At 41.3% G+C, this 20,002-nt stretch overlaps 1 protein-coding gene and 1 long non-coding RNA gene across 2 annotated transcripts; both read right to left on the bottom strand.

Annotated features, from left to right (window-relative positions):
* Positions 1-916: 916 nt before the first annotated feature.
* Positions 917-13,315, bottom strand: LOC134442290 (ribonuclease inhibitor-like). Its single transcript, XM_063192528.1, has 4 exons — positions 13,147-13,315; positions 12,837-13,001; positions 8,143-8,313; positions 917-1,100 (listed from the first exon to the last, which is right to left on the bottom strand). The coding sequence occupies exons 1-4, from the start codon at positions 13,236-13,238 to the stop codon at positions 917-919; spliced, it is 612 nt and encodes a 203-aa protein (XP_063048598.1). The 5' UTR covers positions 13,239-13,315.
* Positions 13,316-14,094: 779 nt separating this feature from the next.
* Positions 14,095-19,771, bottom strand: LOC134442289 (uncharacterized). The gene is made up of 3 exons (XR_010033359.1): positions 17,291-19,771; positions 14,747-14,920; positions 14,095-14,225 (listed from the first exon to the last, which is right to left on the bottom strand). It is a non-coding gene; the product is annotated as an uncharacterized LOC134442289 (long non-coding RNA).
* Between the last annotated feature and the right edge of the window lie 231 nt (positions 19,772-20,002).

Here is a 20,002-nt window from a genome sequence, read left to right as displayed (position 1 = left end):
GGACACATCAGTTCTGTTACTTTGAATCACACATTGTTTTGCAACCAATTGTATTATTATTGCACTTGTTTTTTTATTTTTGTAAATAAATATCACTTGTGCCATTGACATGGTAGTTTGTTTTCTGGTGCATCAAGATTTCTGAAAGTCGTAAGTATTGCAGAGTGTAGAAAATGCATGTACATTATTTTAGTCTATTGTCGTATTGTGGGCAATCTGTTTTACATACTGCCACAATTGTATTTATTGATCGATGTAACACTTCAATTAGATTGAAACCAATCTTACAGCCCACACGTTTTCCTGGAGACATGCCATTACACCAGGGGACATAGTCCTGTAAAATTAGCTTTGCAGATCACTGACAAGACAGATCACTGACAGACTCCACAAATTTGTAGGTTATGAAGGCCCAATGTTCAAATGCACATCAGCGGCTTGTCAAGCTAATTTCGCAGTGCTCCGCTTGTGCCTCCTGTTATAAAGGAAATGCCGACCCTGCATTTAAGTAGTAAACCCTCATGTGACTCTTGCACACCTTGGGTCTTTCTCAAAACCTAGGACAGTGTCCTTCCAAGTGTATCAGCCTAATTAGTCACACCCAGTGATTGGATATTCTGTAGAGTTCACCAAAAAGTATCCAATCACTGGGCGTGACTAATTAGGCTGATACACTTGGAAGGACACTGTCCTAGGTTTTGAGAAAGACCCCTTGTGTACAGGGATGTCTCCTGGAAGCACCGTGCTCTGAGTGAGAGTGTAAAGAGCATACATGTTGCATGAAAACAGAATCCATTCAATAGGGTAACGAATAACAGTATAACTTTATTTACAGATGTCTGTTGACAGATAACTCTGTTGTATACAGTTGCACCACTTCTGCAAGTGTGCTGGGCGCTGGTGGTTGATTATCAACCTACATGTCCTTCATAGCCTCTTGTACTTCTTGGAAGCCCACATAATCATCAGACTCAGACGGATACAGCCCTCTGATAGACCTGACCACACATGATGGTAATGGTCTCCGCTGTTCTCTGCCCAAGGTTTCGCCCTGCAGGCCCAACTCTAACACGATGCGGTAGCAAACCAACCTCATCTGACTGAGAAAACAGAGATGTGTTGTATAATCAGTTAAAAAACATATAGGAATATGATAGCATTATTGGGGGTTTTCAGAGATTATCATGCAGAACAAGAATCCTATAGTAACTTTATTTGGGGATATTTTACTATAGCCCTAAAACAAAGAATATCACAGGAATATCTTTCATATTACCTATTTGGTAGTTTTGGTAATGTTTTGTAGTATCTTTACAAAATACTTCGAATCAAATTCCAATACGAATGAATTCTAATAGTGCCATATCATGACAGAAATCACGGAGTAGGCCTATACAATAGTCTCAGTGGTTTTTCGGAAGGGACATTATAAGCAGGGCCAGTCAACCATTCAAATTTCAGTTTGGCTGGTAGAAAAGTAAAGACCAATTTATTAGGGTAGCCACTTGACCCGCCATCACTGAGTGAATGTTTACATCTACTCTCCCTTTTGGCTGGCGATAAAAAGAAGTTACTTTAGAGCCCAAATTATAAGAATGGTTTCAAAGCACTTACTCTGAGGACAGCTGACCATCAGGTCCACTCGGTGTCGGTCGTTTCTTCCAGTTTACTTTCCCTTCGAAAGAAAAACTCCACGACAGCTGGGTGAACCACCATTGCTAAAAAGGCCTGACAGCTTCTCTCTCACGGGCTCTTTGGGGCAGCTGCTCCGGTCTGCTCTCTCTCTCTCTCTCTCTCTCTCTCTCTCTCTCTCTCTCTCTCACGCTTTCTGTCTCTCCTGTCTCTCTCTCGTTTTCTGTTTATAGTCTGCTAATGATATTTCCATGATTAGAAAATATTTTGTGACAATGGTGACTTCAAACAGGGGGAGGGGAGGCAGAACAGGCGTTTACACAGCACTGGATCACTTCCATACTGGAGTCAATACGTGGGCTCTGGAGTTGTTTTCCAGCGTGGACAGTGAATCCACAATGGAAACGATACAGAAACAGTCTAATGTAACCCCCCTAAACCCCTCCCCCCTCCATGCACGCACACATTATTTCCCTTTATTGTCCATTTCATTACTCCACTACTCTCACAGTCCTCCCCCCTCTGGCTCTCTATCTCAACTATTGCTCCTCCATTTCTCTCTCTCTCTCTCTCTCTCTCACACACACACACACACACACACACACACACACACACACACACACACACACACACACACACACACACACACACACACACACACACACACACACACACACACACACACACACACACACACACACACACACACACACACACACACACACAGCATTAAGACAAACAAACAGAGTACATGCAAGGACATGCACAGGTCATACACATATCAGACATGGGTGCAAGCAGATAGACACTAGACAAAGACTAACAAGCAAGGCAGACAAGCACCAAACAGTAAGAGCAAGACTAACAAGCAAGGCAGACAAGCACCAAACAGTAAGAGCAAGACTAACAAGCAAGGCAGACAAGCACCAAACAGTAAGAGCAAGCACACAGGAGACAGGAAATACAGGGACCACACAACTGAACTAACACAGAATGACATAAAACAAACACAGTAAAACTGAGATTAAAAACAGTAAAACTGAGATTAAAAACAGTAAAACTAAGATTATAAACAGTGACACTGAGATTTAAAACAGTGACACTCCTCTACTAAAGGTTTTTTTTCAAAATATGTTTAAAAGTATCAATAGAGGGGACAGACTCCAAGTTTAAATGCTGTGGAGGTTATTCCAAGCATGTGGGGCATATGACGTAAAAGAGGTCTTGCCTAATTCAGTGTGCACAGCAGGGGTGTTTAAGATTACTTTATCTCCTGACCTAGTGCCATAGGAACTAGCCTGGCGTGACACCAGACAGTTGATATATGCTGGAAGTTTACCAACCAATGCCTTCACAATAAAAATGAGGAGATGGCTTGGTAACACTTTATTTTAGGGATACATCTATTAAATCTATTTAATACATGTTACAGTGGTACAGATTCTAAGGGCCCAAGCACTGACAGGGGCCCTTAAGGGGGCCCAAAATTCGAATCTTTCATGGGGCCCAACATTTCTGGCAGCGCCCCTGGCAGGAGGAAAATAAAGTGAAAATAAAAACTCAGTTTTGGTCTAAGATTTTAGGAAGATTGTCAATATGTATTTCATAGTTAAACTTTTCATCAAGCCATATGAGATGAATGATTGTAATAATGCAGCTGGACACCAGTGCTTGACACTAACTTTTTCGCTTACCAGCCATTTTGGCTAGTGGTTTTCCTGACTCACTAGCCATTGGGCCTTTTCACCAGCCATAATTTTCTTAACCATCATAGCAGCTTTAATGAATTATATAATAGGCTGTAGGCCCTAATAATGTAATGTAGGCTAATATAATATAATACAATATAATATAATATAATATAATATAATATAATATAATATAATATAATATAATATAATATAATATAATATAATACAGTATAATATAATATGCTATAGGGCCATGCATGCATGCTATGCAAAGAACAGATTTACTGATCTGAGGAATGGCATTGCCTATATATTTACCATGCAGAAACACCAAGCACAGTGTTGTGGAAGGGCACAAATGTAAGCTACACGAGAGCAAAATATTTTCGTCTTTAATCTGGAGGGACTTCTTCATATCATATAGGCCTATCTGTGGAGGTCGTCATCCAAATTGATGCGCAAAGTAGAGCGCAAAGTCATTGCCAAGTTCGCCTGTCCTCGGTCACGGATGTGGAATAACACCTCTTCTAGAATATTTGCTCATAAAAGTATCCACTAGAAAGCACACAGATGCGGTAACTAGCCTACAGAAGGGGCTACGACTTCCTTTCATTCCGTTTAATAGTGAGTTGTTTAAAATAAACGGGAAGGGAAATGCAATGGGATGCTTTTGTGTCTGGAAGGCTACTACTGCACGTTTTTAAGAACGGTTTGGCAGTCGGGAACAACAGCACAAGAAACATGGAGGAATAAGGTATGAAGACATAGGCCTACAGGCAAATCAGAAAATAATTTAAACCAAACATTATTAATGCCGCATGTGTCCTTGTCTTATCACTGCGCTAATCAGTCTTGAGACTTTCACAAGAGTAAGACAGACTGGCGTGTTTTCCTCTCGCTTTGGTCATTTTAATGTCCACTACTACTAAGTGTTGTACTAATGACAGATCGCAAAACTGGTCAGTTGAGATGAACTTCGCTACTTTATTTTCACGTGAAGTTTCCAGTGACATTTCCAAACGCCGCTGATGTCCCGGTAGCTCGCTGTCACTCCTCTTCGCAAGACTAGCTCTGTCAGGTTCCTGGCTTGCGTGAGACACAGGTGACACGTGACACAGGTGCTTCATGGGTATTGTAGGCTCGCGAAATCGCATTGTATTGCTTTTGTAGCAAAGACGGTCCGAAGAAAAAAACTACAAAATGCGGTGCCTCATCATTCAGAATAGTAACGGACCCGCCAGAATGGCTAGTGAACCTTCGGTATCTACTAGCCAACGCCGACTTTCACCCGCATTTGGCTACCTGGCGTGTGTTAGTGTTAAGCCTTGCTGGACACACTACAGTGATCCACAACAAACAGCCAATATAGACTCTCATCCATCTGTAATAACCAGCCAATATAGACTCTCATCCATCTGTAATAACCAGCTAATATAGACTCTCATCCATCTGTAATAACCAGCCAATATAGACTCTCATCCATCTGTAATAACCAGCCAATATAGACTCTCATCCATCTGTAATAACCAGCCAATATAGACTCTCATCTGTAATAACCAGCCAATATAGACTCTCATCCATCAGTACCTTATAATACCAGCCAATATAGACTCTCATCCATCTGTAATAACCAGCCAATATGGACTCTCATCCATCTGTAATAACCAGCCAATATAGACTCTCATCCATCTGTAATAACCAGCCAATATAGACACTCATCCATCTGTACCAGTGCAGACTCTCATCCATCTGTACATGAATACTACATCAGTTTCATCTTCCTGTGTGGGTGATGGGCAGCTTTCCTCTTAAGGGCTCTGCATACTTCACGTGCGCACTTTGTCGCGAGTGGCGCGAGAACCATTAATGACGTCATCACTTGCGACAGACTATTCATACTTCAAAAGCGCCTTGCTCGCATTGTCGGAAGTGCCCTCTGCTGTTCATGAGAGAAACGGCAGTATTTTTCGCAACTCGCAGCGTGAGTTCTACTGATGTATAAAATAGAAAGCCAAACACGGCTGCTGTAGGGCTACTGAACGTCTGACTTGTGACTTACCACATTGAAACATATATTTTTTGTTGTAGCCTACATTGCCAGATAATTCCAAGACCATGTGAGAGCATTGTTCTGGCGGCAGAATTTATAAATAGATCGCCGAACACAACGTGCTTCTGAACAAAGTAAACAATTGTTTCACTGAACAACATTTAAGAGAGAAGATAAAATAACTCTCTGACATTTTATTATCCTCAAAATGATGCAGGATCCATTCTGTAGTAGCCTACAGTAGTTGTAGCCTCTCTTCGCAACTCCTGCTTTGTCTGCCTATCTGCGTGGTTGCTGGTGGCGCACGACAAGTTAGAAAAATCCTCGTGTGCACGACGTGGCGACACGCGCCGAATTTTGAGCTTACGACGGGGGGCGTGTCGAAATTTTAGGTCACGTGACGGCGCGCGCCATCGTCGTGAGTGAAGTATGAAGGAGACTAGCACCACTCACGACTAGTATGAATCCCCCTTTACCTCGTCTGCTTCTCCGGGGAGTGTACTAACAAGCTGTTCCCCTGGTCACCATAGAAAGTTAATCTGCATAGACCAAAACCCATCCCTAACCCAAACCTGTCAGTACGGGAACATAGGAGCCAGGGAACATAGGGGGCCCAGAACTGGGTCCTCATTACACTGTATGTATTGGGTGAGGGAAGGGGGCATTTTGGATGACTTTATCCCAGACTCTGCCAAAGCTGTCAGCTGCCTGTCAGACTGAAGTGCATATGACCCAGATGGTGCTCTGATCCGTTCTGAAGTCTGCTGATACATTATGTAGGCCATTACTGCACACCAGGTGGTTCACAGACATTTTCTGCTGGGGCCCAACATTATTTCTGCATCCCACCACCATTACATTTCCAAACATTCCAAACATGTTTTGTCCCAAATTAGTACGGATACTAACCAATTTATGGAATGGTTATGGTATATTATGTAAAAGCATACACTTGAGGTTTTATGTAAACAATAAAGGCAATCTAATCTAATTTAATGTAATGAAATGTAATATAATCTAATCTAACATTTTTCTGCTGGGGCCCAAAGTTATTTCTGCCAAATTAATATGGTCATTAACCAATTTATGGAATGGCTTCGGTATATTGCATAAAAACATATACGCATAATTAGACTTACAGTCTCAAGAGAATCAAGAGAGAGCTTTTATTTGTCATTGACCAAAGCGAGTTTTGACAACGAAATTGCGTTTAAGAATTACACTGTACAAGTACTCTCAGGTCGCTGCTCATACGAGCGCCGCCATTTAAACACACCTCCACCACCAGTAGCTCAGAATGGTACACAATAGGATAGGAATGAGGAGAAAAAAGGATTCTATGGCTCCACATTGTAAAATTTACAACATCAGACACAGTACCAATAAACCTCCTATTTAGCATAAGCATTGAAGACAAGACATCGCATGAACCAGGGGGGAAGGGGTAGGGCGTTGGGGGTTGTGATAGTGGGTGGGAGGGTTGGGTTGCGGTTAGGGGGTCTGTCCGCTGCCCGTCAGGGCACCGCTCAGAGTCCTGAAAGTTTGTCCGCTGCCCGTCAGTCTCTTCTCTTCGCGACCCCCTTGCAATACCGTGACCACCCCTGGGGTCCCGGACCCCAGTTTGGGAACCACTGCTGTACACCAAGGCCAGCTACCATGCCCAATACATGCTGTACACCAAGGCCAACTACCATGCCCAATACATGCTGTACACCAAGGCCAGCTACCATGCCAAATACATGCTGTACACCAGGGATGGGCAACTGGAGGCCCGGGGGCCACATGCGGCCCGCCTCCTTACTAAGTGCGGCCCATAGATAAACCATACTTATAAATTATAATGAACAAACTTTTTTTAAACCACTACTGAGTCAATCTGTTAAAATTACACTGTTGGCTGACAGAGAACACTCATTGCTTCCAAACTTTTTCGGCGGCCACTGAGAAACCAACTGCACCTTGAATCTGCAAGCTGCAGTCAGATCCGCAGTCATCTGGCCCTCCAATGTTCACAATGAAAAAAATGTGGCCCTCCTTATCATGAAAGTTGCCCACCCCTGCTGTACACCAAGGCCAGATACCATGCCCAATACATGCTGTACACCAAGGCCAGCTACAATGCCAAATACATGCTGTACACCAAGGCCAGATACCATGCCAAATACATGCTGTACACCAAGGCCAGATACCATGCCAAATACATGCTGTACACCAAGGCCAGCTACCATGCCCAATACATACTGTACACCAAGGCCAGATACCATGCCAAACACATGCTGTATTGTACACCAAGGCCAGATACCATGCCAAATACATGCTGTACACCAAGGCCAGATACCATGCCAAACACATGCTGTATTGTACACCAAGGCCAGATACCATGCCAAATACATGCTGTACACCAAGGCCTGATACCATGCCAAATACATGCTGTTCACCAAGGCCAACTACCATGTCAAATACATGCTGTTCACCAAGGCCAACTACCATGCCAAATACATGCTTTACTGTACAATGTACACCAAGGCCAGATACCATGCCAAACACATGCTGTACACCAAGGCCAGATACCATGCCAAATACATGCTGTACACCAAGGCCAGTTACCATGACAAATACATGCTTATTGCAATCTTACATGCAAACTAGTCAATAACACAATTTAAAACCATATAATAACAAGTCACAACTGTGCTAACATAACAACCATACTTTACTGCTCGTAACTACTTCATAAATAAACAAAAAAAAACACATTAAATGACTAACCCAAGTGTCTTGATTCTGCAGTGTGAATCCTTCAGTAGAGGACAGAGCTGTTTCACTCCTGAGTCTCCTAGTGTCTTCCAACTCAGGTCCAGTTCTGTCAGGAGTAAGGGGTTTCCACCCAGAACTGAAGTCAGGTACTCACAGGCTCTCTCTGCTTCATCAGACAACAACCTACACAAGGAGGAGAGATAGCAACACAGTATTTATGTAGGAGCCAAATTTAAGTAGAGATTCACGACTGATCATCATTTGTGTGACAAATAACGTTGTTTATTTACTTATTGTCTGTTGTGAGTTTTGAAGTCTTTCAGTTCCAAGATTACACAGTTGCTGTCGTTACTGCTAAACATTCTACAGATGGAATAGGTCAACCTGACATAATACAACATAACTGTAATGCCTACCTAATCTATCCTCAATGCCAATGTATTGTACAACATTAGCCCTTCTAACAACTAATGTTCCCCCTCTCCATCTGTGTCTGTATGTATTGTTGTAGTCTATGTGACCGTGAGTGTGTCTCTGTATGTGTTCATGTTTTTTCCTGCTTCCAACATATCCACACCTGTGTTCTTCTATAAGTTGTGCACAGATGATGTAATATTTACACGCCCTCATCCAAAAGAGCAGTGTAACACAATTACAATGACACAAACTATTTTCATAGGGCTACTAATGACCCTGACACATGCAGAGTATTGTGTTTTCCAGCTGTAGGTCAACAGTAAATGATGGCACAAACTATTTTCATAGGGCTACTAATGACCCTGACACATGCAGAGTATTGTGGAGAGACATTCTGAATATCAACAGAGATGTGCAGAGTGTATCAGCACATGCAGATGTGATGCCGATTATCCAACACTACCGCTCTACCCCTACAGTATATGTTTACAAGTCGATTTCAATCTCCCACAGTACTGTGGGTATGACATGCAATATACAAACCCCAACTCCGGTGTAGTTGGGACGCTTGGTAAACTGTGAATAAAATCAAAATGCTATCATTTTCAAAACATTCAATCTATTCATTAGATGGAGAATAGTGAAAAGACAACATATTAAGTGTTAAAACCGAGAAAAAATATTGTTTTGGGGGACATATGTACTCATTTCTAATTTGATAAATGCAACACGTCTCAAATAAGTTGGGACGGAGATCAGTGAAATTTAGTAAACATCCAAATAAGATAAAACAACAAAGAAGAACATTTCAAAATGAATTGTACTGACGGACAATATAAGTTCCAGGTATAAGATCATCACAGAGATTCTGAGTCACTCAGAATTAAAGATGCAAAGGGAATAATTACCATAGTTATTACATACATTTTGAATTCCCTTTTATTTTCCATGATTTAGTGTATATAAGACATATTTTTGTCATTAAAATCATTGTATAGGTTCATGACATCATGAAATATATATTGGCTGTAGTCTCACTCTAGCACTCCAGGAATTAGAGCTATTGAAAATTGACCATATTAAGAATGCTTCATGCGTGCACATGATACAGGGGTGTAACATTCTCCTATGCACCTGAGCTCACTTGAAATAGACCCAGAAGACATGGGAAACTGTCCTTTGCTTACAGAAGTCAGCAGAAGTTGTAGAAGCCAATTCTTTTGACAATAATAGAGCATTGCACATCCTGTGCTACAGTGAAAATGGACCATCCAACTTGTGTTAGTGTTAACTTCAAAAGTCAGCCTCCATGATGGCATGCGGGTGCAGTAGTGCATTGGTTAAGATGTTCTCACTCATCTGTAGAGTTAAATGGTGAGTGTATTCCTTGTCATGTTTTGCAATGTTTTCCTTTCTGTAGTGCTTACAGTGTGACAGGTCTTGACCAAAAGCCCACCATTTTATCACCTGCTGGTCCTTATGATGGAGCCAAACTGTTAAAACATAGTAGAGAATGCAATTTGACCTTACTATGTGGCAGTAATCGAAGATCTCCCTTCAATATATAATGCATGAGTGGCTTTTCATGCTGTTTAAAACCCATTTATACCATTCAGCACTGTATTTAAGCTGTTGAAATCATGTCCAAGATAGGAATTAACACTGTTTTTTATATAAAATCATCTCATCGGTTAATGTATTGAACTGTTAAGTGTTGTCTTCTGTTTTGCTTTTAGTCTTCCTCGACATTTGCTGCTTTTTATTGTCCCCGTCCCAACTCTTTTGAGACGTGTTGTTTTTAAATATTCATGAATATCCCCAAAAACAATAATTTTGGTCAGTTTCGATGGCTGATATGTTTCTTTGTGCCGTTTTCCATCTATTGTAAGAATCAGACGTTTTGAAAATGGCAGTATTTTGTTATTATTCACAATTTACCTTGTGTCCCAACTTCTATGGAGTTGGGGTTTGTACATGTATGTAATAGGCCCTTGCAGGACACCTAAGGTCTCATCTCCAAGTTTATTCAAATTTACCTTGCATCACCACTGTATCATGATGGAGTGGATGTTTTGAAAATGAAGACGTTTTATTATTATGATTTTTTTCACCCTTGCGATGTGTTTCTATTGCATGCAGCTCATTCATCAGATATTTAATTTGGAATTTTTAGACGTTGGGAGGGTGAGATTGGCGAGTGTTTGAAAGAGCTAAAGCTGTCAGGCAGTTAAGCCTATCGCACCGGACGCATCACATTTGATTAATCAAATTCAAAGCCCTCTCCCCGCAGACACAAAAAAATCGATCTCAAAAACATCCTGCGTGTCATTTCCAAACGTCCTGCAGTACACGGAAACCGCCACAAGAGAGCAGCGGTCGACAACAAGTTGACCACAGCTCGGCGAAAAATAGAAAAATGGGGTAGAAGCGGTTTCCCTGACCGACGCTGAGATATCGTCAAAATGCAAAGGGTTTGTGTACAAATTTCCGAAATATAACTCTACATCCTTTAATTTGAACACTTGCTTTGTGCAATTAATCAAGGAAGAGTTCATATTTTTACACCGTGTTGCAGAGAGATCATGCTAAAACTGACGAAACAAATAAGCACCATCCGGCGGTGGCAGGAAGTCAGCCATCAACGCATTTGCTGCCATAGGGAAACTTAAAAAGCATACCACGACGATCATTTAACAAAACACACAAGTTGTTTTACTTACTACTTACTACTTACTATTTTTTACTTGACCATAATGATTCAGCCATTCCAAATTTGGAGATTTTGTCCGTGTTTTGTTATGAACGTCAGAAAACTAAAAACAAATTCAATTGCGACTCGTTGCTCTGCTGACAGAAACACCCTGTTCCGTGGAGACAGTTATTACCCCACACATCTCATTAACGCCTTGGTCTCCAAACAAAGGCCCGCGGGACAAATCCGGCCCGGGCATGGCAAGCATTTGGCCTGCCATGAGGTCAGAACAAATGAAAGCATAAATGTATGTGATTTTCAATCACTAAAACTTCAGTGTGTCATATCTCCCCAAAGCATTCACAGAGATCTTAGATTAGATCTTATATGCTAACAGTCTCATAACAGACATTGGGAAGTGAAATGGAAAAGCGAAAATCTTTTCTCTGTCCAGGCAAATAACTTGTTTCTCATTGGGTTCGGGCGTTGGTTTTGCCCGCAGCCTCATCGTAATTGGGCCCTTGGAGAAAAATAATTGGAGACCATGCATTAACCTATTAAAACACAGTGTTATTCATTTGCTGTTAACAAAATGACAATGACCAAGTTCATGGTGCATTACTAAAAGCCCTGTGCACGGTCATGGTATTGTAGTACTATGATAGTTAACTTTTCAATGACTACTACAGCGTGCCACTGGAGGTATGGCGTGCATTAACTGATGAGCACAACCCTGTTTGGGAAAAAAGTCAGTCACAATACATAGGCATCGAGAAATTGAACAAGCCCCCCAGAGGAGGCAGCCACAAACGTCCATTCCTGTCAACTTAAGGGATTTTAAGTGGACTTTGTAGCCTATTTATAAATGCTACAGGAAAGGCAGCCGCACCATGCAGTTTGCTTGTTTCCCCCAGTTTAAAGCCAGGCATTATTTGATTGTGTGCAATGCACTGTATTTTATTTGCCATAAGACTGACCTGAACCCATGGGGATTCTCATGGTTGTATTGTATCCCTCTGTGAAATGTTTAAAATGTCCAACACAAATAGCATGACAAAGTGAAGTTGAACAATATAAGGAATTTAGCCTCTGGCAATTTTGAAATATTGTTGACAAAAATATTTCATTTCATTATCACAAATACAACATTTCTGGCTTTCCAATATAAAATAAATAGGTCTTTTGAAGTTAGCTAATAATGTAATTATCATGTAATAACCTTTATTTTGAAAAACTTTGATCTTGAAAATGACCCCTTTCCTGACGTTAGACTTTTCTAGATTTTCAGTATGTTAGTAAGGACACCTGGATGTATTGAAATCAGTTGAAAAACCTTTTGTATCAATTTTTTGGGGGTTTGGTGTATTAAGGCCATAGATGTACTCGCATATGTGTTTTATTTGCCAAAAAGACTGGCCTGAACCCATGGGGGTTCTCTTTTATTTCTCTTTCATTCTATCCCTTTGTGAAATGTTTAAAATGCCCAAAACATTGACCTATCCCTCAATCCATCATACATTGTTTTATTTTTCTTATGCGGTACACTGGAAAACATACTCTTATCACACTGACTTTTAAACCAACTCCACTCTCTCACCTGAGTTTGCACTTCTGATTGGTCACTGCTGACGTAAGAAGCTCCACTCCAGAGTCTCCAGGGTCGTTTCCTCTCAGGTCCAGCTCCTCCAGGTGTGAAGGGTTTGATTTGAGAGCTGAGGCCAGAGCAGCATATCCGTCTTCTGTTACACCACAGCCTGACAAGCTGGGGAGATGAAAAGGTATATTACCTGATGTTACTCATTATTATGTTGCTTATGCCTAATGTCAGGAAGCAGGGCTGAAGGGGATGGACCATAATTTGAAACCTGCAGTAGCCTACAATGGAAGTATCATTATTACACACTTACCCTAGTGTCTGTAGTTTACAGTCTGGATTCTTGAGGAGATTAGAGATCTGCTTCACACCAGAGTCTCCTAGTTTATTATTATCCAGATCCATCTGTACCAGACGTGAGGGGTTTGATGTCAGAGCTGAGGTCAGAGCAGCACAGCCCTCTTCTGTTAAACTGCAGCTCTTAAGTCTAGAGAGAGAGAGAGAGAGAGAGAGAGAGAGAGAGAGAGAGAGAGAGAGAGAGAGAGAGAGAGAGAGAGAGAGAGAGAGAGAGAGAGAGAGAAGGACAGTGAGTAACACAGAGAAGCACACATGTTCATCACACACAGACAAGCACACATGTTCATCACACACAGTTTCCGTTTACTATGTCATTAGTTGTTCTACCCTTACTCTAGTGCAGGGGTGGGCAATTATTTTGGCCCAAGGGCCGCATTGGGTTTAGAGAGTTGACCAAGGGGGCTGGATCTCATAGGCAACTTGCCCGTGCCAATAATAAGAAATGGTGTACGCCAACATAATATACCATTGTCAGTTTATGCCATTCCTGCTAATTGTATCTAGAAGTAGAATTTAGTAATCTTAGGTTTCCAAGACCCTGGTTTTAGGTAGCCAATTTAAGAATTAGTGACCATATGAATCTGCATTTTTTTTCTTGGAAAGGCTCTGAGGGCCGCATGAAATGGCTGAGCGGGCCGCATGTGGCCCCCGGGCCTGAGTTTGCCCACGTCTGCTCTAGTGGCTGTAGAACAGCTTGGGTTTCTGGCAATATCTGGCAAGCCCCCTTGTCCCCTGGTTTATTACTACCTAGATCTAGCCATAGGTATATTAAAGTTAATATGTTGAAAACTTGGTAGACTAACTTAACATTAACTTTACATTTAACAGTGCCCCCTCCAACTTTAACCCATATCTTATCCCAGTGTACGTAGTATACAGCATGGATTCCTGAGTAGAGTAGAGATCTGCTTCACACCAGAGTCTCCTAGTTTATTATTATCCAGATCCAGTTCTATCAGGTGTGATGAGGGGTTTGAGGATAGAGCTGAAGCAAGAGCAGTACTGCCCGCTTCTGTTATACTGCAGCTCTTAAGCCTAGAGAGAGAGAGAGAGAGAGAGAGAGACAGACAGACAGACAGACAGACAGACAGACAGACAGACAGACAGACAGACAGACAGACAGACAGACAGACAGACAGACAGACAGACAGACAGACAGAGCGACACAAGGACACTGAGTAACACAGAGAAGCACAAATGTTCATCACACAAAGTTTCCGTTTACTATTGCATTAGTTGTTCTACCCTTAGTCCAGAGGCTGTAGAACAGTCAGGATTTCTGAAAAGATCAGAGATACACTTAGACCCATTGTCTCCTAGTTTATTACTATCAAGAAACATCCAGCCAGAGATATATTACAATGAATATGTGCAGAAAATGTGTTAGACTAACTTTGCATTAATATCTAACAGTGTTTCCTACAGCTTTAACACATATCTTAACCCAATAAAGTCAATAAGACTAAATGCTTATTAATCTACAAGCAAAAACAGCTTTGGCTGAGCACACAGTACTTGTCTATAGTACTTGTATCACTCTTCGTCTCTTTATTTACCCCAGTCTTTGTAGTTTACAATCTGGATTCCTGAGTAGAGTACAGATCTGCTTCAAACCAGAGTCTCCAATTACATTATCATTCAAATGTAGCTCTTTCAGGTGTGATGGGTTTGATGTCAGTGTAGAAATCAGAGCAGCACAGCCCTCTCCCGTTATACTGCAGTTACCAAGCCTGGAGAGAGAGAGAGAGAGAGAGAGAGAGAGAGAGAGAGAGAGAGAGAGAGAGAGAGAGAGAGAGAGGGGGGGGGGGGGGAGTAACACACACTACATGTTCATTACACTCAAACACAGATACACAGATACACACACACACACACACACGCACACGCACACGCACACACACACACACACACACACACACACAAAACTGTAGTGTGTTTGACTATAAAAATACCAGTGGTTTCCAAAGGGATTTTTCTATAGTGTTTGAACGGGAGGTGCTAATGATTATGTAAGGGTTAACGTTCGGCGAGAAGGTCGCTACCGTGGAATAGCAGCACGACAGAGAGAATCTTTAGACCCCGACGCGGAGCGGAGGGGTCTTGTTCTCTCTGAAGTGCTGCTATTCCACAAAGCGACCGACTCGCCGAAAGTTAACCCGCTTATTATATGGATATACTTAAATGATTGACACATGCGGGGACATTTCTTTAGACATATTTAATGTTAAGATTGTTGCTGCGCAAAACAAAACATTGCCGTTGTGGAACACCGCTAGGCAACAGCTAGGTAGGCTAGCCAGGACAACAGGTGTTGTCTATCACAGCAGCTGATTAGAGTGACAAAAGACCGGACCCCCTGCGGAGTGATATGAAACATTCGCTTTAGCCACTGACTTGTATACAAGCCAGTGGCTTTAGCAGTGAACGTCTTGTTGCCATTGACAGCGGTAGCCAGGACAACGGGTGCTGTCTATCACAGCAGCTGATTAGAGTCTTGTTGAAAAGTCGCTTTAGCAGTAAAAAGTCTTGTTGCCATTGACAGCGGTCTGTTATAGACCAACCCGTCCGTTATCGAAAAATAACAGACGTCCGAACGTTGGGGAGCCCCGTTGAAATGAATGGAGCATTCGACAGATGACGTCACAACCAGTGTTCACGCTAGAATTCTTACCGGCCGGACAAGTGGCCGGCTGTATTGCAGAATACCGGACATTTGAAATATCTAACGGACCTTCCGTCATATGGCCAAACACACACTCCCTAATGGGTCAAAGTGTAGTAAAGTGGTATTTTCTGCCAGCAAAACTTAAATTGCACTAACATTTGGCCAGTTGGCTGGTGTTGATTTAGAGCCCTGCTTGTGCGCACGGGCCGGGGAGTAAACGCGCGCTTTCTTTCACACTCGAGAGCTCGAACTGAAAGAGAGAGAAAAAACAGCCAGCCAACGTGCTGTGCGCAGATCCCTAAATTATCAACTCAAACAGTGCATTCTATCAGCAAACCCTAAGAGGATTTCCCTACTCAAATTGGGTAACGAGGTGATGACTGTAATAGTGCAGTAATGGTATCGACGCTACTGACATTTGAACTGTATTGCGCTGTGTTCCTGCGCTCTCGAAAGTAACGGAATTGGCACGTTCCGTAGGATGCTCTATGGGCTACACGTTTTGGCCGGTGATGAAAACAGTTATAAAGCCCTGCATGCACTTTTACTGGGACTTCTCGCGAGTCCATCTTTCTCTGGAATGTTTATCTTGACCCTCTGTAGCCTACTTTGAGATCCACCACCAATTTTCAGCAGAGGTAAAAGTGAGTGATTCGATGCTGCGATGCTGCGCATGCCATTGAGTCCCAAACCGTTAGGCTTGACTTCGCAACTGGGCATGATATGGTTTTGTAAATTCAATGCCCTTTGTTGTGTTCACTGATATATTGGTAAAAATAGCCTACAAAAAAACAGAATCGTGACAGCACAGCAACCAGCGTGAGTCAAGTGATTAGAAGCATAACGTGATTGAGGACAACGACGGTGGGGACGAGAGCGCAAGCAATATTGCGTGCTGCTTATGACAAGTTCATTTACATGGGCTATTCACAAATATTTTCAGCTTTGTTCAGTTTCATATTAGGCCTACTGGTGATTTGTAACTTTAAGTAGGCCTATTTAAAATTAGCTAATATTATTTACTGACTAATTGCAGTCATTTTTGTCGGACATTTTGTCCGGCCACATTTTATTTTGCCGGTCATTCATGCATGCAAACGGCCAATGTCCGGCCACAGCCGGCTAACGTGAACCCTGGTCACAACCATATAATAAAATGTATTAATGATAAATTAGTATTGCTGTCCCCCTGCTAAAACTGTGAAATTACTGTTAAGGCAGTGTTACATCTACTGGATGGTATAACTGAATTACTGAGCATACAGTATATGTGCACTGCCTAAGACTAACTCAACTTTTCTAAACCAGAAATGCCCAACTAAGCCAAGCAGGTTAGGCATTATTAATTGTTGTGACACATGTCATGTGGGACCAATATTTCACATGTGATGTTTGTATTGTATTTCAGTGTAGAACAAACACAAAACCCACTTACCTCAGTTTTTCCACTCTGTATTGTGAATCCTCCAGTAGAGCACAGAACTGCTTCACTCCTGAGTCTCCTGGTATCTTCCCTCTCAGGTCCAGCTCTGTCAGCAGTAAGGGGTTTCCACCCAGAACTGCAGTCAGATACACCAGGGCTTCATCTGCTGTATCACTGCCCAACACCCTAGCAGGGGAAGTATACAGGAATACCCAATGTTTTATGTTTTATAATTAACATTTACGTGATATAGGCCTAGGTTACAGTCATTGATTATCAGCAAATTATGTCTCTTTATTATATGGTGTGACGTCATCGGTCGAATGCTCCATTAATTTCAATGGGGCTCCCCAACGTTCGCACGTCTGTTATTTTTCGATAACGGACGGGTCGGTCTATAACAGACCGCTGTCCGCTCCGCGTCGGGGTCTAAAGATTCTCTCTGTCGTGCTGCTATTCCACGGTAGCGACCTTCTCGCCGAACGTTAACCCTTACATAATTTAGGCATAGTTTGAATTACAAATTTGGTTTCAAAGGCTATGGTATATCACTATATTTATGTAGTAAGTTGTTCATGCACTATTACATGAATATAGCATTAGAACCTGAGAAAGAGTCAAGATTCAAGAAGTTTATTGCCATGTCAACACAGTTGAGAAGTTGTTGTGGCGTATCCCTAACATTAAATACATTAATTCTTTCATACATTCTCTCTTCTACAGCATGCATCTCCTGTTTTCTTTTATAACTGATTTAGTAGAAATGTATAATAACTCTAGACTTTTCCAAGTTAACATGTTCTTAAACATCCTGTCAATGATTTAGACTGTGCTTAATCCCTTTGCACAGAGACTTTGTTGTCACTTTTCCTGTCAAAAAAATGTTATGAGCTGATCAGTTACATAAAACTCATGGCAATGTTGCTATGATGCAGTTGAGCTGAACAGCCTGTCGGTGGACCCATCTGAAAGCTACATGCTTCACATGCTGTACTAGGGGCAAAATATTCACAACACACACACAGCATTATTAGACATTTTTAAATAATTGGATGAGAAATATGAGAACTAGTTAAGTGACAATGGCTAACAAAAGATAAAGATTAACTGAGACTTCACCAATGGCATCACTGCTATTCAGGAACCATTATTTAGTACATTAAGTGTGAAATGCTCTTTCTTGCCTCAGACTCTTGAGTTTACAGGCAGGATCCTGCAGTATATCAGTGAGGAGCTTCAGTTCAGCATGTCGAGTGTCATTTCCTCTCAGGTCCAGCTCCTTCAGGTGTGAAGGGTTTGATTTGAGAGCTGTGGCCAGAGCAGCATATCCCTTTCCTTTTATGCTGCAGTCTGACAATCTGGAAAGATGACAAACATGTTCATACTGAGCTCCTCTCAAACTCTACTTGTCCCTATAGCCAACTAATATCATTGCAATTCTAACAGAATAGAGAGACAACAAAGGTTTATTGTCTAATCTTGTTTATTATTACCAGCGATTCTAAGAATACTCTCTTCTCTCTGTTATTATATATCATACTGCGTTAGAAACTAGGTCTGAAGTGATAATGAGAGTATTGACATGAAATTTGAGATTTAATCTAATTTACCTTCCTGTAGTAAATTACCATTTGCCAAGCCATGCGATAGATAACTATTGGGGCTGCAAATTGTCTGCAAAACATCCTTTTTAAGATTCATCTGAATACTGGACTTCTCTCTAAACCAACATCTACTGGGGCCACCAAAGACATTATGAATATCGACATCAAAACCATTTCATGTACATTTGCTGGATGATTATTTTAGTATATTAATATAACATGACGATAGTACAATTTAGTTTGGCAAGTAGGTTCGCAGGTTTATTAAAAATAATAATGCAGGAGGCAAAGCTTGCACTAAATGCTGAATTCTACAAAATATGCAGGAACTTGAAATGAATTTAGAAAATGTTCCACTAAACATTTAAAGGTGCACTGTGTAACATTTTTAGTTGTTTATTTCCACAATTAATTCTGCTCATTCACAAATGTTACCTTTTTCATGAATACATACCACCACAATCAAATTCCAATATATTCATTATGGCTGTGAAAACTGCACTTTTATGGAAAGAGGGAAACTTACTGTACTTTGGTCATACTAATAACTATTAGGTGCCGTTTCCACGTAGCAGGATATTTTTTTAGCTGGGTATTTTTTTCTCCTGTTTACGTGTAAGTAAAATAAATCCTACATTGTAACAAATGCGTTTTTTTTGTCCTACTTTTTATACCTGGATTTCAAATATCTTCTACGTGGAAACGGAAGGGCAAAACCAATGCAAAACCAATGCAAACATGAGAAAAAAAAAATCCACATATAAAAATATTCAACTATGTGGAAACAGCACCTTAGTTTATTACTTTGTAAATATTCATGGAAACTTCAAGTTTGGCAATAGGCAGCACAGTATAGTTGCAATATCTAATCTGACTACCATTTGACACAGTAGCCTTTTAAATACTGGACAGGTAGAGTTCCCTCAATTAGAATATCATGAAGTAGGCCTACTTGAATGTTTTTGTCACTCGCACAAGAAAGTGAAACCTATATGCACTATGAACTTAAAGTTATTTGGAAACACGTCAAGCTTTCACTTCATGCCACTAAATGATTGTGGTACAGGTACAGCATGCTGAGGTGGGTCTGCAAATGTTTTCTAAAACATTGGCTGTTACC

This window comes from Engraulis encrasicolus, unplaced genomic scaffold (assembly GCF_034702125.1).
Source record: "Engraulis encrasicolus isolate BLACKSEA-1 unplaced genomic scaffold, IST_EnEncr_1.0 scaffold_141_np1212, whole genome shotgun sequence".
In the NCBI taxonomy this organism is placed as follows: Eukaryota; Metazoa; Chordata; class Actinopteri; order Clupeiformes; family Engraulidae; genus Engraulis; species Engraulis encrasicolus.
Note: the sequence above shows the minus strand (reverse complement) of the source record. Positions and strands in the feature narration are given on the sequence as shown.

Coding starts and splice junctions, on each gene's coding strand:
- LOC134442290 (XM_063192528.1), bottom strand. CDS start 13,238: ATGGATCTGGATAATAATAAACTAGGAGACTCTGGTGTGAAGCAGATC. Junction 8,314..12,836: donor AATCAGAAGTGCAAACTCAG/GTGAGAGAGTGG, acceptor CTCCTTGTGTAG/GTTGTTGTCTGATGAAGCAG. Junction 1,101..8,142: donor TGCAGAATCAAGACACTTGG/GTTAGTCATTTA, acceptor CTGTTTTCTCAG/TCAGATGAGGTTGGTTTGCT.